Source organism: Diabrotica undecimpunctata, chromosome 1 (assembly GCF_040954645.1).
Source record: "Diabrotica undecimpunctata isolate CICGRU chromosome 1, icDiaUnde3, whole genome shotgun sequence".
NCBI classification, from domain to species: Eukaryota; Metazoa; Arthropoda; class Insecta; order Coleoptera; family Chrysomelidae; genus Diabrotica; species Diabrotica undecimpunctata.
The window spans coordinates 103,889,017-103,915,471 of NC_092803.1; the positions used below are offsets into that span (position 1 = coordinate 103,889,017).

The 26,455-nt window shown below is 30.9% G+C and overlaps 1 protein-coding gene across 1 annotated transcript in view; it reads right to left on the reverse strand.

Annotated features, from left to right (window-relative positions):
- Positions 1 to 542: 542 nt before the first annotated feature.
- Kua (Plasmanylethanolamine desaturase Kua) overlaps positions 543 to 26,455 on the reverse strand; it is a 320,306-nt gene continuing 294,393 nt past the window's right edge. Inside the window, exons 5-6 of the mRNA XM_072545835.1 lie at positions 15,619 to 15,837; positions 543 to 6,255 (exon numbers count right to left, since the gene is read on the reverse strand). Of these exons, the coding sequence (XP_072401936.1) occupies positions 5,995 to 6,255; positions 15,619 to 15,837 (480 nt within the window). The 3' untranslated portion in view covers positions 543 to 5,994. The remainder of the gene's footprint in view (positions 6,256 to 15,618; positions 15,838 to 26,455) is intronic.

Sequence of the window (26,455 nt, forward strand, 5' to 3'; positions counted from 1 at the left end):
TAAGATTTCTATTAATGTCAACTTAAAGAAATACACAATAATATGTTTCATTTAATTTGTATAAATGCATTATAAAGCGTTTTTATGAAGAACATTTGTTCGGAACACACTGCAACTGTAATCGAACGAAGGTGATATTTTGGCATAAATTGGTAACACTTTTTGACAAAATAAAAAAATTAATTAAAATCCTTTGTGAAAGGTATATATTTAAAAACCCAAACGGGCTGTGTTAGACAAAACGTTTTCGGAATCCATCATTCCATCATCAGTGTCTAGGAGTACATGAATGTAGCCACTAAATATATGGGTAAAAACCCGTTAACAAATAATTAGTTACATTAGTTTGACAGTATTTCTTATAAATTAATAGGATGTTAAAGTTACCGTTGGATTAGGTAACATGGCGACGTATGACTCCACGTTGAAGTTGCTAGTCCTGAGACGGTGTGTCTACGAGGACTTTATGGAAGCAACTCCTCGTAGAGGAGTCCTTAAAGTCCTCGTAGACACACTGTCTCAGGACTAGCAACTTCAACGTGGAGTCATATGTCGCCATGTTACCTAATCCAACGGTAACTTTAACATCCTATTAATTTATAAGAAATACTGTCAAACTAATGTAACTAATTATTTGTTAACGTAATTTGTTTTTACCCATATATTTAGTGGCTACATTCATGTACTCCTAGACACTGATGATGGAATGATGGATTCCGAAAACGGTTTGTCTAACACAGCCCGTTTGGGTTTTTACAAAGGATTTTAATTATTTTTTTTAATATATGGTATACAGCCAACTACAGGAACGTAGATTCCTTGTGGACTTTTTGACAGTTGCGGTGTTGACACTTTTTGTTTTACATTTTACATAAAATAAAATAATTATCTATGTACTCCATTTTACATCTTTATACGGCGCATACAAGCGTCTCAAATTATTTTTAACAAGATTATTTTTGTTAAACTCTTGTTTTGTTTCTATTTATTTACATTAAATATTAATTTGTTTTGTTGTATAATCCACTTTTGCAATAATTATGTAACCTATTTGATTTAAAATGGATTCAGGATTATTTTATACTTTGGCAACTATGTCAACTTGGATCTCTGTCAATGATAATGACGTGCAACGGTAAGTAAATTAGATGGACTGTAAGTACGTTTTGATTTGTTTGTTCGTATTTACGAGTATATTGATTTATTAGAGTTCATTTTTCATGATCATGAAACTTTTATTTTATGTGCATTTAATAAATTAATTTGAATCATATTTTATGTCAAGCCTTATGGACTATCACTATAATATATAAATGTAACAATAACCATAACGGATTTTTAAAAGATATAATATCTTAATATTTAAACAATTCCTTTCGAGTAGGTATATATTATCGTTCTAGTGAAAGTATGTGGTGCATTATGACAGTATTACAAGAAATAAATTGAAACTATTGGTACTTTCAGATAGACTATTAATTATAGACTAATAAATATTAAAAAATAAATAAAAAAAAGGAAACAATAATTGGGTTCTCAATGTCTAATATCAAATTTAACGTTAAACAAATGGGGAAATAGGGCGACTTCGGAAGCCCCGGTACCCAGTACGACAATTTTTATTGTTCTATGGGCAAGGAAAGATATATAGACCAGAATTATTTGTTTTAAGCAAAGTATTAAATTTAATATTGAAAAGATATTCGTAGCGAGGCAGTGGAACGAATATTCCACGTTATCAAAATACGTCTACTATTTCGAATATCTTACAAAAAGAAAGTGATATATTTGATAGAAATAGTAATAGGTGATGTACGTAATAAGCTTAAAATATGTCAGTTTAATGGATTTTAGGTGGACGGAAAATGAATTAGAGAAAGAAATAAACTAGTGGGTTTTGATGTAATAACACTAAAACTTAATAAGACAAAATTTAATATCTAGAATATAAAATTCCAGATATAGTACTGTCATCCAGCCTCAAAAGTCCACTGCTGAACATAGGCCTCTTCCCTGTGTTTCCAATCCAGTCTATCTTGTGTTGCTCTCATTCAGTTTTTATTTAGCCTTCATAAGTCAGTCTGTCGCGTAGGTGGTTGACCGATATAATGAAAATAGATACTAATACAAAAAAGCGAAAGAGTAAACTAAAAAAAAGACTAGTAACGTGCGCGAGAAAAAATCCGACGAGACTGAAAGATAAATTCTGTAAGGTAGTAAGACCAGCTATGTTGCAAGGCATTGAATGTTAAGTAGTTAAAAAAAGTAGTGAATGCCTGCCGCAGAAATAAGAATTATTAGGTAGAAATAACATCAAAGGATAATGTGAAGAAGTTCCTGGAAGGAGCAGGAAAGTAATATTAGTAAATATATAATAGAAGACAGACGAGACATGATTGTGAAGGATTTCAATACGTGTATGAATCAATAGAAAGGTACGAAGACAACAATGTATATATAGAAACCTAAAAAAGGGTAAAATTCATATATGACTTTGCATGATGGTGATTCCAGTGAAATGATGGAAGCATTCTGACGAAAAAGAAGTAAATGTGTTTATATACTTCAAGTGTTTTAATGTAAGGAGATAATTATGTAAATAACGAAACGGATAGAAATTAAAGACGATAGAAAAATATGTATGTGTTGTATATCGAATATATGTATCGACGGAATAATAATTGATAGAGTCATGTATCTCTTATGCGACGTTATGAAATAATTTATAAAAAGGGAGTTGATATGCATTATACATATAACAATATATTGATGATAAAGGTGGCATCTGTGTATAGGAGATCATCTGAAATTAACAAAGTTTAATAAGGGGCATCAAAAGCTTCCGAAGTTTATACATGGACGAATAGTTCTTATTTTGATTTTCTTTTTAATCATACAGATCTTTTACATTTATGATTTTATTCTCAACAATTACCCTCTTTATACTCTGGTTATCGCATGTATTTAAATTTCTATTTAAAATGGATGAAAATATAGTGTATATAGTATAAATATAATATATATTGCAAAGACGTTTTTAGAGTTTTGTTAATTTGCTGCAGTAAGTAAAAAATATGTCCACGGAAAAGATATAAGTTAACGAATAGGAATACCAGTATAGATCTGTAATCATATGTCCTAGTTTTTGACGAATAATATTTATTTTCTTCGATATGTCATTTAATAATATTATATATTGGCAATTATTCAAGACTATGCTGATTAAAGTCATCTTAAGAAGGAAGAAAGAAGATAATAAAGAAATTAATGGGAAGTGCTAACTGAGAAGCATTATCAGTTTAACATATAAGTGCCAAGGATTTTATATAGTAATATATTTATTAATAAATAAATATATTACTGATTTCCAAATTGCTGCTCCGAAAAATTAAACTAGACAGACATATCACCGTTTCCATACTGATACAGAAATAATAATATCAGGACAGAAAAGCTTTGATATCGCTTTTGTATCAAACGATATTAAAATGTGATATCTCAGTTTTTTAATATCTCAATATCTCAAGAGAGATATTTACAATTTTAACAATTTGCGTAATTTACTATTAATATATTAAAAATAACTATATGGACGTAAAAAACTAAGCGGAATATAAAACCAGAATACTTAAATTATTTAGTGTTAAATAACTGCGATGCACAAGAAAACTAAGGAATAAAAGGGTTAAGAAAGGCAAAATGCCCTCAGTCTCAGAAATATTTTCTTTCCATTTTTGTACGTTTTTGTAACTGGGTCCTTTGAACATTAAAAAATTAAACAAAACACCCCGAAAAACCATGATTTTTAGGGTTTTTAAGGGTTCTTGCTAGTTTTTGCGGTGTTAATAATATATTTTTTAAATCGATACAACCTCAATTATTTTTTACGTTTTATGTGAATAAAAAATAAAATAGCGAATTTTAGCGCTCAAAAAACATGTTTTTTCAAGGTTTTGACCAATTTTGCGAGTTTTTGAGAGTTTAATCACATTTTTTGAAATCGATACATCCCGAATAAAATTTTTACGTTTTATATAATTAAAAAATTAGGGTTATCGCAATTCTTATCCCCAAAAATGTCATTTTTTCCTTTTTATTTTTTTTTGGTGGGTTACAGTAAATATAAAAATTTCAAAAAATTCACACGCATAGGAGAAGCTCTTACAAAAAGTGTCTATTTTTATAAACCCGTAGGTTAAGTGCATAGAGTAAAAATGCATTTTTTTCGAAAAAAGCGTATACCTTTTTTTGGAAGAGCTGCAGGTCTATTTTTTATTTGTAATAATTTTATTTTTGTATTTTATCAAAAAATATATTTCTGATTTTCTTCAGATTTTTCAGTAAGTCACCGTCAAAAATCCGAAAAAGTTTTTCAGGAATTTTGGGGATTTTTCCCATTTTATAGAGTTCAAAATAGATCAAAACAAGTTTTCTTATAGGTAATATATAATTTGAAGCAACTGAGTCCTTTAGAACATTCAAAAATCAAGCAACACCCCGTTAAATCACCAAAATCACGGTTTTTCAGTATTTTTAAGGGTTTTTGTGAGTTTGGGGCGTTAATAATATTTTTTGTGATTGATACAACCGGAATCAATACGCCTGCAACACATTAAAAAAATATATGAAAAAGAAAATTTTCAAGCTTCAAACAACCAAATAAAATAACCGTTTATGCGAAATCTCAGGTTGTCAAGAGTTACTTGGTAATTTTTACTGAATTTACCCAGCTTTATTAACCTTTCTACACATAATATGAGACGAGATTTTACAATCCACTAAAATTGCCATAACTTAAAAACCTGATTTTTCGCATGTTTCAACTAATTTCTAGCTTCTCTAAATATGAGAAATTCATCGTTTCGTGTAGTTTTATAAATTTTTTTAAAACATGCTGCTTAATGGTATAGAAAAATAAAAAAGTTGGACAACTCTAGTAAAAACCCCCCGAATAACTATTAAAAACCTGTTTTTTCGCATAAACGATGATTGTATTTGCTTCTTTGAGACCTGAAAATATTCTTTTTATATATTTATTAAATATGAATTCGAGATGTATTGAATCAGCTTGTTTCGATCTCAAATTATATGATTAACCTCGCAACAACTCTAAAAACCAAGAAAAAACAGTTTTTTGGACATTTAAAGAGCCTAGTGACTTCAAGATATATACAACATAAAAAAATCCGGATTTGATCTAATTTTAAGTCTATAAAATGAAGAAAATCCCGAAAAAAACCCCAAAAAACAGTTTTTTGATTTTTGAAGGTGGTGCACCTGACAGAGAAATTTGAAAAAAATCAGAAATATAGCTTTCGGTTAAATATATAACATATAAAAAAACTAGACCTAGATTAGACCATCTCCAAACAAAAGTTATACGCTTTTTTTTTCGAAAAAAAATGTAATTTTAGGTTATGTACACTCAATCTACGGGTCTCTAGAAATACACAACTTTTTAAAATGCTTAACTATGCGAATGATCTTTTAAATTGATTGCAACTAACCGAAAAAAAAATGACGTTTAGGATAATAGGTGTAGTGGGGGGAGGGGTGAAGGTATAAAATCGCATTTAGTTATTTTTTAATCACGTAAAATGTAAAAAAATGACAAAATTGATGTCTAGGGGTGAGAGCATGTTGCCTATCTTAACGGGGGGTAAAATTAGGTACAGATTACCGAGAAATACACATATAGGAAAATAGCGATAAGAAGCTCAGCAAAAACAAGATTGTACAAAATATAAATATAAATCTCTCTGCATTTATAACAAACAATTTATTAATGAAAATGAAGAAAAATAAGACCGTGATGATATATTTTTTACTACCAATGGTACAAACATAAAAGTACTTATGTTTTAATTGAATAATAGTTATGATAATCGTTATTTTTCTCTTTATCAACTCTTTTATATGGCAACGTTAAAAAAGGTTTTGACATATTTTCATCCATCAAACTGCTTTTTAAAAAATAAAAATAATATAAATATATCACGTCCTCTTCTGTGCCCATTTAAAATCATCAGCTCGTGGTTTGCAGCCTGTGCACATTTCAATGATGATTTCCAGTATACTCCAAAACCGAAGTTTTTCTAGAGGCCAATTTAACCAACCTGTTGTTATGCAAAAGTATGTTTCGTGAGGTGCTACATGGTGTATACGGTGATGTCGACGAGGCAGGATGATTCGGTATTCTTGCAGGAAAATCACCCAGCTTGGCAAATCAAAGTATGTATGGGACCATTTATGAATCTAAAAGAAACACACGTAAATAGCAAATTAAATCAAAACAAAGAGAAGACACAAACAAATTTAAAATTAGTGAAGCGGTCAAGCAGAAAGGATCACTATGTGTCATGTTGTTAAATTTGGAATTTCGTATTTAATTTATATTTCATATTTCATACACTGAGTTTGTCTGTAATGAAAAAAATCTTGTGAACGGCCTAATTCGAAACTACTACCGTTTATTTTGTTTTTTACAGCGCTATTTGAAATTATCTTTATTTTAAAATGTTTGAACATTATTTGCAATCTCTGTTTTGTTGTTAAAACATCAATCATACTTTTAGTTTAACAGCTCTGATTTCTAAACATGTTTGTTCTTATGTTATCCAAGTAGTATCTGTAGACTTTTTAACTCTTTTTCTCAATGCTATTCGTTATTTACCTGTGTAGACAATGATACGTTGGGATTATAAAATTATTGTTCTTAGTTCAATTGTTTGCATGTTTTATAGGCTATTGATTATTAGGAATTGGAGCAGAAAAGTTTGTTCATACTGTTATAGTTGCTGACATCAAAGAGGATGTTATATTAGGAATGGACGTAATGAATATGCATGGATTCCAATTGGATTTTAAGAATAAGGTAATCAAAGTTGGCAACGAGAGGTATTTCTCCATCAACATAATGACAACACTGTGCAAGCAGCCATTAAAGAAGATACAGTCGTGAGTGCGAGAAGCAAAACGATCATAGTAGCGCAGCTACAGGGAATTGTGGACGAAGGGAGACCTGTTATGATGGAGCCTTGGAACCACGACGATGAGGTTGGCCGTGGAATCATAATTGGAGAGGAATTGGTGACTTCGGCTAAGGAAATTCCTGTGAGACTTATTAATGTCAACGACTACCCAGTGACCATAAAGAAAGAGACAAAAGTAGGAACTTGTGTACCTTTGACATCCATAATCCGTCAGGCGACAACATCTGATAATTCCAACGACAAATTCGACCAAATGGTTGCAGTTGCAGGACACTCTCTGAATCAGATTGAGAAAAGGAAATTAAAGGAATTTCTTCGGCAGTATCGTGATATTTTCGTACCGAAAGGAGGAAAGACGGGAAGAACTACCGTTGTTAAGCATAAAATTGATACTGGTAATGCTAAGCCAATTCGTCAAACAGCTCGACGATTACCACAGGCGAAACGAGAGAAAGCTGAAACGATTGTTCAGGAGTTGAAGAAAGACGGGGTGATAGAACCTTCTACGAGCCCATGGGTCTCTCCGGTGGTCCTGGTTAAGAAGAAAGACTGAACGACGAGGTTCTGTGTGGATTACCGTTTGCTGAACAACGTTACCAAGAAAGATAGTTATCCTCTGCCTCGGATCGATGACACATTGGACACATTGGCTGGAAGTAAATTGTTTTCTACTTTGGATTTGAAGTCTGGATACTGGCAGGTAGAAATGGACCCAGTAGATAAAGAAAAGACAGCCTTCACCACAGGATATGGATTGTGGCAATTCAGCGTTATGCCATTTGGACTCTGTAATGCTCCTGCGACATTTGAGAGGCTTATGGAAAATGTGTTGAGAGGGTTATCTTAAAAAACATGCCTGGTTTATTTAGATGATATAATCGTCTTGGGGGAGACATTCGAAGAACATTTGAAGAATTTAGAAAACGTTTTTAATCGACTTAAAGCTGCCCAATTGATGTTAAACCCCAAGAAGTGCCAGCTATTTCAAGGTAAAGTCAATTATCTGGGTCATATAGTCAGTAAAGAAGGAGTGGCTGTGGATAAGGGAAAAATCGATTCCATTAAGGAATGGCCAAAACCAACTGACAAACACCAAGTGAGAAGTTTTTTTGGACTATGTACTTACTACCGAAGGTTTATTAAGAAGTTTGCAGATATCGCTAAGCCATTAACGAGACTTACAGAGGAAACAAGAGATTACCGCTGGGATACAGACTACCAAAATGCCTTTGAGACCTTGAAAAAGCATTTAATAACAGCACCAATTTTAGGGTATCCACTGCCAGAAGGAGAGTTCATCTTAGACACAGATGCAAGTAATGTGGGAATTGGAGAACTGCTGTCTCAGATTCAAGGAGGACAGGAACGAGTCCTCGGATATTTTAGTAAAGTTCTTTCAAAACCTGAGCGGAATTATTGTGTCACGAGAAGAGAACTTCTAGCAGTAGTGAAATCAGTAGAGCACTTCCATCAATACCTTTATGGTAGGAAGTTTCTAATCCCAACCGACCATGCCGCCCTTAAATGGTGATGCAGTTTAAGAATCCAAAGGGTCAGATAGCCAGGTGGATCGAACGACTCCAAGAATACGATTTTAAGATTGAGCACCGGGCCGGTGTTAGCCACAGAAATGCTGATTCTCTTTCCAGAAGGCCATGCTCAGCGGAGTGTTCCCCCACACATGGTCAACGACGACTGGACGCCTACTAAGATAAGGGAAGAACAAGAGAGAGATCCAGTTATACAGAAAATCCGAAAATAGAAAGAGAAAAACCGTCGACCACCTTGGCAAGAAATATTAAACCTCTGCTCAGTGGTTAAGATGTATTGGGCCCAGTGGGACTCATTTATCATCGAAGATGGCTTGCTCAAACGAGTCCTGGAAAATGATGATGGTTCAGAGAAGGGAAGACAGTTGGTGATCCCAAAGAGCAGAATAGTCGAAGTACTTCGTCAGTTACACGACAGTCCATCGGGAGGTCATTTTGGTGTAAAGAAGACCCTTCAGCGAATTCGGGAACGGTTTTATTGGATGAACAGTTCCGACGATAAAAAAGACTGGTGTAAGAAATGTACTATTTGTGTTACGAGTAACGGGCCTTATCAAAAAAGGAGAGCCCCTATAAGACAATATAATGTTGGAAGCCCGTTTGAAAGAATAGCTTTGGACATCGCTGGGCCATTTCCAGAAAGTGAAAATGGAGGCAAGTATATGTTGGTAGTAATGGATTACTTTACTAAGTGGGTCGAGATTTACGCACTTCCAGACCAGAAGGCCGCCACCGTTGCAGATAAGTTGATCCAAGAATATATCAGCCGATTTGAAGTGCCTTTGGAGATCCATAGTGACCAAGGCAGGAACTTCAAAAGCGATCTATTCCAAGGAATATGTGATAGACTAGGCATGAAGAAAACAAGAACTACCGAGTATCATCCGCAATCGGATGGTATGGTAGAACGAATGAATAGGACAGTTGGCAAGTATTTGACAAAGATGGTGTCCGATCATCACCGAGACTGGGACCAATATATTCCGTTCTTCACAATGGCCTACAGATCTGCTGTTAACGAATCAACAGGCCAGACACCAGTCAGAGTCCTATTCGGACGCGAAATGCGACTACCTTGTGATCTAGAGTTTGGGTGTCGACCTGGAGAAGATGTAGCAGGTGAAGATTATGTGATCGAATTACGAAGAAGAATGGACGATGTACATGAGTTGGTCCGTTCCCACCTTCAGATCGCTAGCGACCGAATGAAGAGACGGTACGATACACAAACCGAAAAGGGTTGCTTTAAGAAGAACGACAAAGTCTGGCTCTATAATCCCAAGAAGCGAAAAGGTTGTTCTCCCAAATTGCAGCAGTTTTGGGAAGGCCCATACTTAATTAGGGAGAAGATCAACGATGCCATCTACCGAATAAGCAAGATTCCGAGGGAAAAGCCGATGATAGTACACCATAACCGGCTGGTGTCTTTCGAAGGTGACCACGACGTAGATGAAGAAGTGGAAGTAAACCAAGTCCAAAATGTTTCTGACGTCACGTTTGAGGAATTCATGGGTGCCTATGGAGGTACCGGTAAAGCAAGACATGGTGTTACCACTGAAGAAAAGCAAGATCTACTCGCGCTCCCCGATGACTACCCGCTCCAGGGTTGGCATCCGTCTTTCGAAGGAAGTTTGGTCGAGTTGCAGAACTTCAATGCCAAGTGCCAGCTCCCGGTAAAACCTTGATACTCCAAGATGCATCACGTTACCTTTTCTACCTGGTAACAAAAGAAACTGCCCGTGACCAACCTACCTACTGAGATGTATGGGAAGCCTTACTTCAATTGAGAGAGTACGTACTAGAGTCCGACGTGCAAAAGTTAGCCATGCGAAAGTTGGAGTGCCGCCAATTAGATTGGAGGGTTATCCGAAATATGGTGGAGGAGATCTTTAAAGACACCGAAGTCCAGGTATTAGTCTTTTGCAATCCGCATAGTTACTGGTGCGGAGAGAAAACCGTCCCTTGTCATTTTTATACAACTGGAAGTTGTAAAAGAGGGTCCAGTTGCCGATACCAGCATACCATTCCAGTTCCAGTCCCGACAAGGAGGAACCTTCTTTTAAGAGAGGGGCAATGTTACGATAATAAATATCATGGCCTGTAAATATATTATGACTAATTCTGTTTTTGTTGTAGTCATTTCGGCGTTTGTTTACCAGAAGCCTCTAGACCCGAATTATGATGAGTCATCCATCTCGAGGGTTCCAAGCAGTTAAAAAACTAGTTTTAGCCGTTGACCGTCTAGTTTATTCGATGGCGTTCCCGTTATTCTTGTCAACACCACCAACAATGTTCGAGTAAATTCATGTCTGCTATAGTAAATTCCGAAACTAACGGAGTTTTATATAAAAAGAGAAATTTTGTTGGGAAGCGAACAGTTAATTTTAAAGACTTGCGCCCGCGATTTAATTGTAACGTTCCTCAAATAATTTGTACAGTAGTTTAATAAATTAATATAAATTACCGTGTGTTTTAATAAATTAAAATAAGAACAATATAATAAATTAGTAAAGAATTAATAGATAAAATAGAATAAATTATAAATTAATTAAAATATAACAATACTTATAAAAGACCAAAATGACTTTAGACTGGAAAGATCATGTACGTCACAAATACTAAATATTACTCAACACATCGAAGAATGGAACTAAAGATACCAGGTATCCGGGGCGGTATTTGTATATCTCACTGCCGCTTACGACACCGTTACTCACAGAAGACTTCTCCCAAAACTATGTGACATAACATTAGGCAGTAAACTCACTTGTTTTATCCGAGTATTTCAGCAAGAATTGTTCGTATCTCTCAAAGGTAAGAATCGTAGATGGAGAACACAGAAGAACGATCTCGCTCGGAGTAACGTTTTACACTGTATAACATATACACAAACGACCAACCCATACCAGTAGATACTAGGACTTTTCTATATGCAAACGATACAGGTATTTTTGAACAAGCAAAAACTTTTGCCGAAGTGGAGACAACACTAACTGAAGCCTTAAACTCAATGATAACGTACTACGAATTAAACTTAACCCAACCTCGGAAAAACTCAGGTGTGCTCCTTTCACCTTCGCAACAAAGATGCTTCTAGAAAACTGAACATTCAATGGTGCAATGCTCCCTCGAACACTGTACTTCACCTAAATACTTATGTGTAATTTTGGCACGCACGTTGTCATTCGAAAAATATTGTTTGAATCTAAAAATTAAAATGACGCGACGGCCAGAAAGAATATTCCTCGAAAGCTCGGAAACCAAAAAAGGGACGCACATCCCTTTAGCCTCAGAATGTCTGCGCTTGCACTCTATATTTCTGTTGCTGAATATGCCTCGCCAGTATTGAAAGCATTATCACATAGATACATAGATGTAGCTATCAATGATACAGCAATAATTCGTAGATGTTTGAAACCCAAACTATTAGGTATCACTTCAACGAGATATCCGAAGAGAAGTAGCTGGAGATGTGGAAACAAAACGAAACGCTTTATGACCAGATCAATGAGACTGTTACCTGCTCACTCCAATATCCTGTGTGAATGTGGGGCGGTACAAGATTCAACACATCCACTTAGTTGTCCTCTGTTCTAGAAACCGTTCACGATCTCCTACACGCTACTGAGACGGCTATTTAGACCACTGATCTTTTCTGGATGGACAAAATTTAATTCTTTCTGGTGGATATGGATGGTAAGAAATCCTAAACCAGGAGACTTTTACGGCTACAGATGTATGGCTAAATAATTCCTTAGCCGTTTATGTTTTCCCTTCACTCATACCAAGGACAAAATTTCGAATTGGTTCTTTTACATAATGTTTGCCAACTGATTGGCGATAACAAGGCAAGAACAACACTCTCGCATCCTAAGTCAGATGGGAAGGTAAAGACGAGGAATAAAACGATGAACAAACACCTTTCTAAAATTGTATTCGAACATTAAAGAGATTTGAACGAATGAATTTATTTCTTACAGATGGTCTAACGATTGAATGGTAATTAAAGTACTGATCAGACCCCAATCTTTTGACGCTGGTTTGTTGGAAAACATCGCAAGCGAAGAATACGACCATGATGTGGAAGAATGTCGACCAAATAAACTTAAGTATAAGTAACATTCAGAACGTTATTCACCAACATATTGAGATAACCAGTACTAGGATGAAAGACCAATATAATTTTCGACTCACGAAAATATATAAAACTACCAAAAGGGAAACAAAAGTTGTCCACATAAATCGTCTTACACCGTATGCCACCTTAAAAGATATTGAAAAAATAAGAACCCTTCAACAATATCAAAACCTAAATAACTGTCGACTAAATTATATATACAACAGAAAAATAAGATTAGGCGTGACAATCATATTACAAAAAATCTTTTTTACAAAAAATATATTAAATATATGTTATATATTATATATTATATATTATATATTATATATTATATATTATATATATATTATATATTATATATTATATATTATATATTATATATTATATATTATATATTATATATTATATATTATATATTATATATTATATATTATATATTATATATTATATATTATATATTATATTTTATATAATATATATTATATATTATATATTATATATTATATATTATATATTATATATTATATATTGTATATTGTATATTGTATATTGTATATTATATATTATATATTATATATTGTATATTGTATATTGTATATTATATATTATATAATATCTAATATATAATAGTTATATATTATTAGATATGCTACTATGCTAATAATTAGATATACTGGATACGCTAATGGAAAAAACGTCTACGGAAAGAACAATCTACGGTAACGTACGGAGGACATTAACAGCTTTGAGATAATCTCTGTGTAATTAAAAACATATAAAGAAAGTACAAAATATCACAGTTAAATGAAACAAGGAAAAAGGCATACAAAATTGGAAGAAGAAAACAAGCGAAGATAGAGATATAATAGCAAAACTGATTAATGATAAAGACGAAGAAATTACAGAAATTCAAAAAATAACCATAATCATAGAAAGAATCAAAACCGAAATCATCACTGTAAAAAATAAAAAAACACCGAAAAATAGTAAAAAATATTGGATCTCAACATAGGAAGAAGGATAGGAAGAAATAAGAAACACAATAAACACAATGCTACATAAAAAAGCTTCAGGTGAAGACGAAATGGTATTAGAAATGATAAACTATGGAGGACAACACATAAGCATGCTAAAAATTTTATTTAATAAATATATAAAAATAAGTGAAGCATCCACAGCTTGGATAAATGCTCTTTCCATAATGATATTTAAAAAGGAAAATAAATATAAATTAGAAAACTATACGCTCATTAGCCTTTTATCATCTTGTATAAGGTCTTGTGAAGATAATAATAATTTTGGGACTAACAAACAAACTGGATAATATCAAACCCGGAAACAGGCAGGATTTAGAAGGGGTTATAGTACCATAGATCATAATATACAAGTAATAAGAACAGTAATGTAGTGCAGAACTATTTAGAGCAGCGGTAAACAGGGTCCGCATAGCCATTATGAATTACAACTCTCAATAGAAGATGGAATTTGACGAAGAAGAAGTGAAGTGTGAGCAAAGTGATTTTTCGAAGGACTGGTTTACAATTTACTGTGTTGCTTTAATTCGAACGAATCATGCCCCTCAAAAACAGTCGAACCGTTACTTCTTACTCGAAAGTTTGTGCAGAACTGGAAACACCTTTTGCTTTCGCCACCAAGAAAAAACACCGGGAATTTCAGAAGGGTCAGACATAAAGAGGGCAGTGTTACGATGATAGATCTGCAGAGAGCCAGATAATTGAAATGTAATTTTGACTTGTATCCTATAACAAATACTGGCGATAAGTTATCGCTTTACTAGAATGAACTAGAATGCCTTCTATGGAAATTTAAACTTAACTATTACCCTGTATTTACCTGAATTATCCTAAATATTATTCTACATATATATATATATATATATATATATATATATATATATATATATATATATATATATATATATACAGTATACTCCCTTTATAACGAACACGGTTATTACGAGGTTTCGCTTATAACGAGGTACATTAGATGTCCCGTGAAATTTCTATTGAACTATAACCCTTTATAGCGAGGTATATTTGCTTATAACGAGAGAAAATAAGATTGCAAAACGTGTTTTTTACGTTTTGGCCCGGCCGTAGCTATAAATAAATACCCTTTTTAACTGCGGGCCGCCCGCAATAAACTTCTTACAATTTATGATTCTTAGTCGGAAATGTAAAATTTATGATTCACAAGTGTCATTGTATTGGGTTGACCATTCACACCTAATAATATGGGTCCTAATAGACAAGATGTGGAAAGTGTTTTAAAGGTTGTCAGAAACTTTATCCAAGGACAAAACGCAAATGAAGAAGCATAAAACTGTTTCACATCTTTAGAAAATATGATAGATAGAATACTGGACAATTTAAAGCAGTCAAAAATGACAAAATAACTTTATACGCTTTATACATATTTACAGAATACAGATTTTTTGTTTTAACATATATCATTGACAGTAAAAGTAAACAACTCTTTTTTGTGTAAATGCATTTCATTGACAATAAAAGTAAACAACTTTGTTTTAAAAACGCCATTCAAACAATATTTATTAGCATCTTATATTGCTCCGAATGGCTTCACTATAGAAAGTTAATGTTTTAGAAAACTACATATTCATATGTATGCACAATATTATTGTTGTTGGATATAACGAGATCCGCTTATAACGAGGTAATTAGTCTGCCATTTCAGTTCTCGTTATAGAGGGAGTCTACTGTATATATATATATATATATGTATATATATATATATATATATATATATATATATATATATATATATATATATATAGCGGAAATTTTTTCTAAAATATATTTTGAATTTATTTATGTAATGTAGTCACTCGATATTTAATTTTTATACGTTTATCATAAGGATATTGAAATATTGATAGGTATATTTAAAACTTTTAACTTAATATCAAAATATTTACCTGATTAGTCATCGCTACAAATATAGCTAATAAAAATATATAGCAGTTCCATGTAAACCTAATTTGAACATCTTCTTTGGAGAGAGTAAGAAAATCCCACACCATACGACCCAGGAATGGTATTGTTACCATGAAATTATCACCGTTGGTTTCGATGAAATCATGGCGGGTAATGGACGTTGGATCGATGTGGTGTTCTCGGAATGGTCGTAAAAAATTCTATAAAAGAAATGAAATAATTATTTTTTTTTTAATAAAATGTAAATATTTATTTGTAAAAGTAGATTAGTTCACATAAGGGTATATTTTAAGAACCCGAGGAAAGACAAATGCCATGAAAAAGGTGTGGCATAACCCTATAAATAATACCAATGACAACGTAACTTATGGTACGATTATGAAGGAATAAGCAAACGTGTTTATAAGATAATATCAAAGCCATAAATGTATATCAAATGTAATATTTACGTTTATTCTACACCTAATTTTTTTTAATTAATGAATTGGTAACATTAATTTGAGCATGCTAAATTTAATTTTTTTGGAGTAATATTTTTTAACACAGTGGTCAGTATTTGTTTAAATTTGTATTTGTGTTTGTTGTATTTTTATTTTTTAAATTATTGCATTATACGAAAAATAATCGTATTACGCTTTTTTGTAATCTTGGAATTTACTTGCTTTATTATTAATATGAAAAATAAATCCCAAAGCAGGCTTAACACAGTACAAATAAGAGGATAAGCAATGCTAGTATCAGTGAATTGACGGCTAGACAGTATACCATTATAAACGAAATTTTAAAGCAACTCACGTGGTTTGTTGTTTTAATGGGATCTGTTCAGGTATTCTTGCCTGTTTCACCGTACAGGCTACGACCATGTAGGTACACATACAATTGGCAAAAAAATGCAGTTAAGATTGGGGAACCAAGTATATTTTTATAAACAGTTCACATTAGGGAAGGAAATAAACAATAAATAATAATTACATCCACCTAACCTAACCTCAAGGTGAATTTTTGTTTCGATTTTTGATGGTGTTAAAAAATTAATTTTGTTTAGTTTAAGGTGTTGTTTGTTGTGTTTCTGATATTGGTTGGTATATTATAGGTTCAATTTATTTTATGGTTTCTTCAAAACTATTATAATTCTCAGTTCAAAAAACTCCCACAAAGTGCGGAAATCACTATGCAAATGTTGACACATATATAAGCCACAAGAGAAATCGAAACGGCACTGTTAGGTATACGACTGACCTAGAAGGTTTCAGAAATGAGACTTTTCACTTTTCAGAGGCGATACGCAGGCGGTTACAGTCTTAGACAAGGAAAGAGAGGGGACGCGTAAACGTATGGAATTGACTGAAGCCAGCACCAGAATTGACTGGCACCAGAAAGGTTGGCAGGTCATATATATATATATATATATATATATATATATATATATATATATATATATATATATATATATATATATATATATAAATAAGTTCAAATTATCGGGTATAGTGGTCTATAATAAAAATCTTTCTTTTTTCTAAATTACTCAATATTTCGCTATTTATTTAAAAGCTTCCTCAGGAGTAAACTAAAAACAATTTGAACATTACAAAAAATGGCGTACAAATACATTTTAAAACACTTACAGAATTTAAAAGATTTTGCAAATAAAAACTGACATTGAAGTATTTGAAATATTGAATGTCAAGATTAAATTGTCTTAAGCACGTTCGTTACAGCTATACGATAAAAAATTAAAATTATTTCAAATGTAAAAATAAAAATAACAATAAAAGAAAAGTTAGAAGAATAATATTTATTTGATGAATTATTAGGGTTAGCTGTTATTAAAATGAATGTTGGCTATTTTTAATATTTATAAATTTTGTTCAATATGTTACAATATATGTTACTTAACTGTCCAGTGTCCGTTTTATAATTTAAAGTGTTTTTATTTTTTATTAATGTAATACATTTCAAGAAATAATCTACTTTTGTAGTTATCTAGATTTTTTGTAGATACGAGAGAAACGAAACAAAAAAATACAAGAAAAACTGTAAGAACATTAATTCATTTAATTTTAACCGATGGCTTCATTTGGATGTTGGTTTAAGCTCTTTCGAGGGTCAAACCACACTAAGCTTCGATTGTTTTCAATCAGCTCTAGGATGTCATAATTTTCACATGTGGCTTATTGTCGTACATGTGTTTCTTTGGAATGCATGGTGCAGGTACGATTCTAAGGGAATTAGCACGCGGAACGGGGACAGACCTTTTTTAAAAAAGGATTCGTTTATTCCTTTTTCTTTAAAAAACAAACAAACAAAAAAAAAATGGAAAGAAGAATGGGAATGAAGTTACTGTCTTGTAAGGGGTTTTTTATTATTATTTGTTTTGTATGTGTAATGTGTTAAAGTTAAATGAACTAATGTTCTTACAGTTTTTCTTGTATTTTTTTGTTTCGTTTCTCTCGTATAGTTGTTAATCTTTAATGTTAAGTTATCGTAGAGTTTTTATAACATCTAAAAAAACCCTACAAATTGTTTTTGTAAGTATGAACCCTGTTGGTTATTTACTTATATTCTAAAATCTTTTTTATTTGTAGTGAACTGATGATGCTTTTAAAAATAAAAGCGAAACGTATTCGAATAAATCAATAAAGTAGTTGACGACTTTTATTTGCCAATTATTGACCGATAAAACCTCTGCTATTCAACCGTTGAATATATTCCAAATATATATACATATATATATATATATATATATATATATATATATATATATATATATATATTTATATATATATATAAATATATATATATATATATATTTATATATATATATATATATATATATATATAAATACATATATATATATATATAAATATAAATATATATATATATATATATATATATATATATAAATATATATATATATATATAAATATATATACACATATATATATATATATATATATATATATATATACATATTTATATATATATATATATATATATATATATATATATATATATTTATATATATATATATATATATATATATATATTTATATATATATATATGTATATATGTATATATGTATATATATATTATATATATATATATATATATATATATATATATATATATATATATATATATATATCAATAAATAGATTTTTTTTTAAATTTATAATTGAACACTGATATAATGATCATTTTTTGAACGTACAGTTACAAAACATGGCGGCCACATCGAAACTGGCTTCACTTTTTGAAAGTTTATTAAGAGCGTAGGCGCAGATTTTAGACGGAGCGAATTGACAATGACTCTCCTATCCCTAGTTTTCTTTCTTTACACAGCAAATTACGTGTAGTAAAATTCACATTCAAATAATCTACTTTTGTAGTTATCTAGATTTTTTGTAGATTATTTCTTGAAATGTATTACATTAATAAAAATAAAAACACTTTAAATTATAAAACGGACACTGGACAGTTAAGTAACATATATTGTAACATATTGAACAAAATTTATAAATATTAAAAATAGCCAACATTCATTTTAATAACAACTAACCCTAATAATTCATCAAATAAATATTATTCTTCTAACTTTTCTTTTATTGTTATTTTTATTTTTACATTTGAAATAATTTTAATTTTTTATCGTATAGCTGTAACGAACGTGCTTAAGACAATTTAATCTTGACATTCAATATTTCAAATACTTCAATGTCAGTTTTTATTTGTAAAATCTTTTAAATTCTGTAAGTGTTTTAAAATGTATTTGTACGCCATTTTTTGTAATGTTCAAATTGTTTTTATTTTACTCCTGAGGAAGCTTTTAAATAAATAGCGAAATATTGAGTAATTTAGAAAAAAGAAAGATTTTTATTATAGACCACTATACCCGATAATTTGAACTTATTTATAAATTATTTTTTGGTCGAAATAATCACTTCTAATATATATATATATATATATATATATATATATATATATATATATATATATATATATATATATATATATATATATATATATATATATATATATATATATATATATATATATATCGATACCTTTTTGCCATAACATCGTAAGTCTCGTTTAGTAAATTTTACAGTACGGCAGTTTTTTCAATAAACGTGTTTAGAAATGTCCAATTGAAGTGAAAATTGGCATCCGGACGTATTATGATGAGTGTTTGAAGTAAAGTAATGATTTTTCTTTAAAATAGTTTCAGTTTTTTTGTAGTTGGACTTACGTTACTTTGGAAGCATCAAAAATAATTTTGCTACTGTAGTTTTATACAAGTCCAACACTTACGATAATTTTGGTAAATTCAGAAATAATTTTACATTATGATTGTTATCGTAAGCTCAGCACTTACCATAAAAAGTATGTTTAGAGACAACCCCTTAAAGTAACATAAATATATATAAAAAAACACCAAAAATAGTTTATTTAAGGTAATTTATTTGTGAAAAGTAAAAAGTACAATAGGCATTTAACTGAACAACAAATCGCTTTAGTCATAAACTTACAAATAGTCATAATATCTAATGTTATTGTATGTGGTATAATAAATGTGAATCATAGCTAGTCAGCAAAAATCTAATCTTGGGGCCCTTCATCGCTTTCGTCTTCCTCATCGGATTCTGCTAGCTTATCTGGCGTAGCTGACGTTTTCATTAGCCTATATTTTTTGAAACCTGAGAGGAATTATATTGTTGTCGCAGAGATCAATTAAATCTTTTTTCTTTGCAACGGAAATAAACAATTTTTGAGAATAAAGCCGTTTTGTTTTTTTTTTCCTTTTAATTCCATCGTGAAATTGATGCAGTTCTGGCCATTATTTAAATAGTCAACCTCTATAATAATATCTGGGTTACCTTTCTCAAATTTTACATTTTTAATTTCACTGATTTTTATAGGTTTTCCGTTCTTACATTTGAATTTACTCGGTTTTAGTACATCATCAGATATTTTTTTCCATTCTAAGAAGTCGCCGAAATCAATTTTTATTGTTTCAAATGGTTTAGGTTTGGTACGAGAGTTGGATATCAATGTGCACCATTCTGATGGGGCCCATACTATGCGTTTTTTGATAAACCGCTCAACTGTTGCGTGAACTGGGTCGACATGCATATAAGTATGGCCTGGTAGTAAGTATCGCACACTGATTGATGTTATATCAACACAATCCTTAAGAAAAGTCGAGATCATTACAAACATTGCCTTGTTTTTGTTCTGTCCATAACAACTATCACAATTTAGTGACATATGTTTTACGGTTTGTCTTTTATCAACTTCTTGCAAATATTTGTAGATTATGGTAGATATTTCGTTACTGCCACGTCCTCCGTCACATTCTCCCCACAAATAACAAAACCCATTTTTGGTTCCACTTTCGTCAACCATAAGATTGTAATAAGCATACTTTCTGGTGTAGTACAAGAGCAAATTGTCTCCATGTTGTATGTTTAACACCTTCTGTAGATCGAAACTAGCACATAAAAATTTTGAATCTTAGATAGTTTTCTTTTGCTCAGCTAGAAATGAATCTTTGCATTTTTCTTTGTTTTCCAAATGTTTTTCATACAATTGCTTTGTTTCTTCTGTTTCCTCAAAATCTTTGTCTTTTCTCACTTCACATACTTTGCACTTATCTTTTTTCGGCAAGTGAAATCCGATATTAAATTCTGCCATAAAAATCTTTCGGAACACTTGCAGGGAAACGATATCGTTCTTAGTTATGCGATTTTCTAACTGTTTCTTCTTAAAAAGTTCGTATAAGAATGATACATTATGAAATTCAGTGGGTAAGTGTCTTCTCGATGTTTTATTTCTGCAATAATGAGGTGGGACAGCGGGTAGCAACGTGATAAAATCCAAAACATTCTGCTTCTGCTCTTTCCCAGTCTTGTTATGTGGAACATGCTTACCTCTCGGATCTATTTTGGAAAATATGGCTGACGTAGAGTTTTCTTTCGTATATCTCAAAGTCATTTGTGAAATATCCGAGGTTTTCAATAAAAATTGTTGGCACACCTCGTGTTCCACATCATTTCACCTAATGATATACTTGTACGAACATTGTCTTCTGCTTCTTCCGGCCTCTTGTTTTCGACGTTTTATTTTAACATCTTTTATGCCTAAAGCAAAAGTAAAAACCATAAATAATAATAATAATAGTAGTCTCCCGTTTTATACCGCTGTCGCGGCTTTGGGAGTATAGCAGGGTAGTCTGCTATATCTAGGGCCTACGGTATACAAGGAAGGTAACATGGCCAGTGCTACGCTTCAACCGTCTATTATTACCCCTGGTTTTACCCAAGGTACTCATTTTTATTCAGGCTGAGTCGACCTGGGGCCTATAGACATTTTTAAAATGTCTAGATGTTCTTGCCGGCGGTGGGATTCGAACCCCGGACCATCGGCTTGCGAGTCAAGCATCCTACCGCTTGCGCTACGCTGGCCCTAAATGTCTCCAAAAACCATAAATAATTACCGAAAAAATTATTTTGTGGTACTTACGTTCTGACTCTGCGGCTATACACAGTGCACTAATAGATCGTAACGCACTTCGCTGCATCGTAAGTAGCAATTTTTGTACCACGTGACTTGCACCTTACGATGTTTTGGTGTCCATGCGATGTTTTCACAACTACAAAATAGATTTGTTCAGATTTTTATGTGACTTACGTTACAGCAAATTCGGTTTTTTCTCCAAGACTATGCTATTATAGCTTACGATAATTTTGCTGGGAGGTGCCTAGCGGCTTGATAGATACGATTCTTCAATAAAACGGTTTTCCCTAATTTTGTCACTTACGATGTTATGGCAAAAAGGTATCGATATATATATCAAATAATACGACCGTTGATTAAATTTGGGATATATTCAATGGTTGAATAGCAGAGGTTTTATCGGTCAATAATTGGCAAATAAAAGTCGTCAACTACTTTATTGATTTATTCGAATACGTTTCGCTTTTATTTTTAAAAGCATCATCAGTTCACTATAAATAAAAAAGATTTTAGAATATAAGTAAACAACCAACAGGGTTCATACTTACAAAAACAATTTGTAGGGTTTTTTTTAGATATTATAAAAACTCTACGATAACTTAACATTAAAGATTAACAACTATACGAGAGAAACGAAACAAAAAAATACAAGAAAAACTGTAAGAACATTAATTCATTTAATTTTAACCGATGGCTTCATTTGGATGTTGGTTTAAGCTCTTTCGAGGGTCAAACCACACTAAGCTTCGATTGTTTTCAATCAGCTCTAGGATGTCATAATTTTCACATGTGGCTTATTGTCGTACATGTGTTTCTTTGGAATGCATGGTGCAGGTACGATTCTAAGGGAATTAGCACGCGGAACGGGGACAGACCTTTTTTAAAAAAGGATTCGTTTATTCCTTTTTCTTTAAAAAACAAACAAACAAAAAAAAATGGAAAGAAGAATGGGAATGAAGTTACTGTCTTGTAAGGGGTTTTTTATTATTATTTGTTTTGTATGTGTAATGTGTTAAAGTTAAATGAACTAATGTTCTTACAGTTTTTCTTGTATTTTTTTGTTTCGTTTCTCTCGTATAGTTGTTAATCTTTAATGTTAAGTTATCGTAGAGTTTTTATAACATCTAAAAAAACCCTACAAATTGTTTTTGTAAGTATGAACCCTGTTGGTTATTTACTTATATTCTAAAATCTTTTTTATTTGTAGTGAACTGATGATGCTTTTAAAAATAAAAGCGAAACGTATTCGAATAAATCAATAAAGTAGTTGACGACTTTTATTTGCCAATTATTGACCGATAAAACCTCTGCTATTCAACCGTTGAATATATTCCAAATATATATACATATATATATATATATATATATATATATATATATATATATATATATATATATATATATATATATATATATATATATATATATATTGTTATGAAATTAAAGCTCCTAAACAGTTTTTTTTTTATGAATAGTATGAACATAAAACAAAATGACAATATTGAATATACCACATATATATTTAACTCAAACAATTGTATTATTGTTGTTAATTTAATAGTTGAAACTAGATTCAACAATAAGAAAGAAACTAAAAGCAAAAATAAGCAGAATTCACAGACATGTAACAAACCAATAAGGACTATATTGTATCACCAGATTTAATTAATGTTTTCAAAATAATTTTATTATTATTATAATTAAAACCAGTTGGTTTATTATAAACAAATTTAGCATAATAGAAATAAGATTCTTTTAATACGTGAGTTATTATAGCCACTGAGTTATAGTTGGTTGATAAACACTTTTCAATTAAAAAAAAATATATAAAAAAAAATTAAACCAAAAACAATTGTTGATCATGAAATTGATTATGATTTAAACTTAAGTTATTGTTCGTTATATATATATTATATTATTTATGTAAGAGATACTTACAGAATAAGCCAATATAGCCACAACATAAAGATACAAAAAGCAAATATCAAACCACTTCGGATCGAGTGGAAATAAAAACCATAAATTTGTATTTATTAATTAATTACAATTTTTATTATAATCCAAATTCTAATATATACAAGTCAATAGAATCTTCAACAGTCCTAAAACAGATAAAATATTTAAGTCATTTATTCACAAAGTAAGAAGTTTCAATTTGTTAGTAAACATACAGTTAACATGGATAGAGCTCAGAAAATAAAACGTGTTAGGAGGTGAAATAGGATATATCTCATAAATAAGAGTTCAGAATGATATAATCTTTAATGGACAGGTAATCTGAAGACAATTCTCAGTGATTCAATATCAAAAATGCTTTCAGATAGCTTTAAAATTAAATAAAAGCAAAATAAAAGCAACTAATTCATGTTAAAATTGGTGTATGTCAAATTTGTTAGTAAAAATTTTAATATTTAAATTATCATTTGTTGTAGAAATTATATGTCAAAAGAATGCTTAAATTCTCTAGTATTTGTTTCAATTCATTTCAAAAGTCAATATAGTTCTCAAGATTTAACAATTTATGAAAATTTAAAATATTTTTTATTTTAATCATAAATGTCAAAAATATACAAAAATCCTGTCAGATCTTAAAAAACATTGTCAAAATGCTTGGAGATCTGGTAAGCAATGAAAAATAAAAGATAGAAAATCAATAGTTACGAAGGGGCAGAAAATTTTTGATTTTTTTTTAGCAGTCACAATTTTTCAAAAGTATTTTAAAAAACCTTAAAAAAGTCCTGAATTATAACAAAGTATATTCAAATTACCTTGCCGATAAGAAACCATCGTTTCTGATTAAATTTTAGCAAAGCCTGCAGATTAACAGTATATTTTCCGATAAGGGAATTGTTAGCAGTCATCATAAAGAGGTCCACAGCTACCAGAAAGGTGAGTTTTTCCACTCATTTGAATTCTCGCTGAATAAAGAGACCGTTTGGTGTTTATTTTTGACTGAAGATCATTTAAAATTCATTTTGGGTACTTATAAATATTTCTCAACCATTGGAGAGATAATTCTGATAGTTTTGCGGCCCTAATCCATTAGAAGACGTCACTGAAAGATGCAATCTTTGTTATTGAAGATTTCCATAAAATTTTTAGAGAAGGGATTATCTGAAAGACGAAAGTGAACTTTAATAAAGTTAAACGCAAGTTTTGAAATTTCTTTAGAAATAATCTTACCTTTTTTTTTTTAAGCAGCCTATATCATTCTAAATCATCTTTGTGTTAAAAAACAAAATAATTTGAAGTCAAGTTCACAAAAATTTTATTATCGCTTTTGTAATATTAACCAAATATAATTCACCGTTTCTTTTGCTTACTAAAATCATTAAACAAAACAGTTAAACTAAAAAAATTGAAGGATTATAAACCTTTGTTTTCGCTCTAAAAAGATAGTAAGTGAGGTTATAAATACTTTGACAAACAAAAACGTATTAGATCTTAGATCAAGTATTTCTTGTTGCAACTTCACAAAACACTAATTTCATATACTTACTTCAATATTGTATTACGTCATAAATCTAAATCCATTCATATTAGTATTAAACGGTTAAGTATTGGCTTATTTATTGGAAGAATCTTAAATAATTTTTTTTATATATTATACAAGATATCGTTGTGTAATATTTAATTGATCACTTGTGAATAATTGCACAGTACATTAAAAATAAAACTTCTTGTGTGGTGATTTTTGCTTTATATAATTTTATATAGCTTTATCAAGCAGTACAGGTCACAGAACTCGCTTGAGTTAAGAGTCTGCATGTTCTAAGACAAATAAGTAAAAAAAATTTAAATTCAAAATACAGATTTAGAGAATACAAGGTGAGTAGAATAAATGTTTGTCAAATTTTTTTTATTTTCAGGCGTTCAATAATTTTTATTAAAAGCATTTCTAAATTTAACAATATTACAAATTAATCAACTTAAAAAAAATTATTTTTATCTTCATAAAGCTAGCCGGTAAATAAGAGCAACTTGTAGTTTTCTTGCATCGAATTCACATATCATAACAATTTGGCGAGCCCAACGTGTGGCTGTGTATTTGGACGGTGACAGGTAGTGCATTATAACAAAGTATTAACCAGTGGTGTACCTTAAACATTTAATAACATAATATACAGGGTGTTAAGAGTATAATTTGTGTAGATAATAAGTTTATTGAGTGAATTGAAATTAAATAAAAATAAACATGGACAAAAGAAAGACTAGATCACATAAGAACGTAGAAGAAGAACAGGAAGTGACAGACAGAACCGAAGAACAAATTAAAGAGACTGAAGAAGTACAGGAG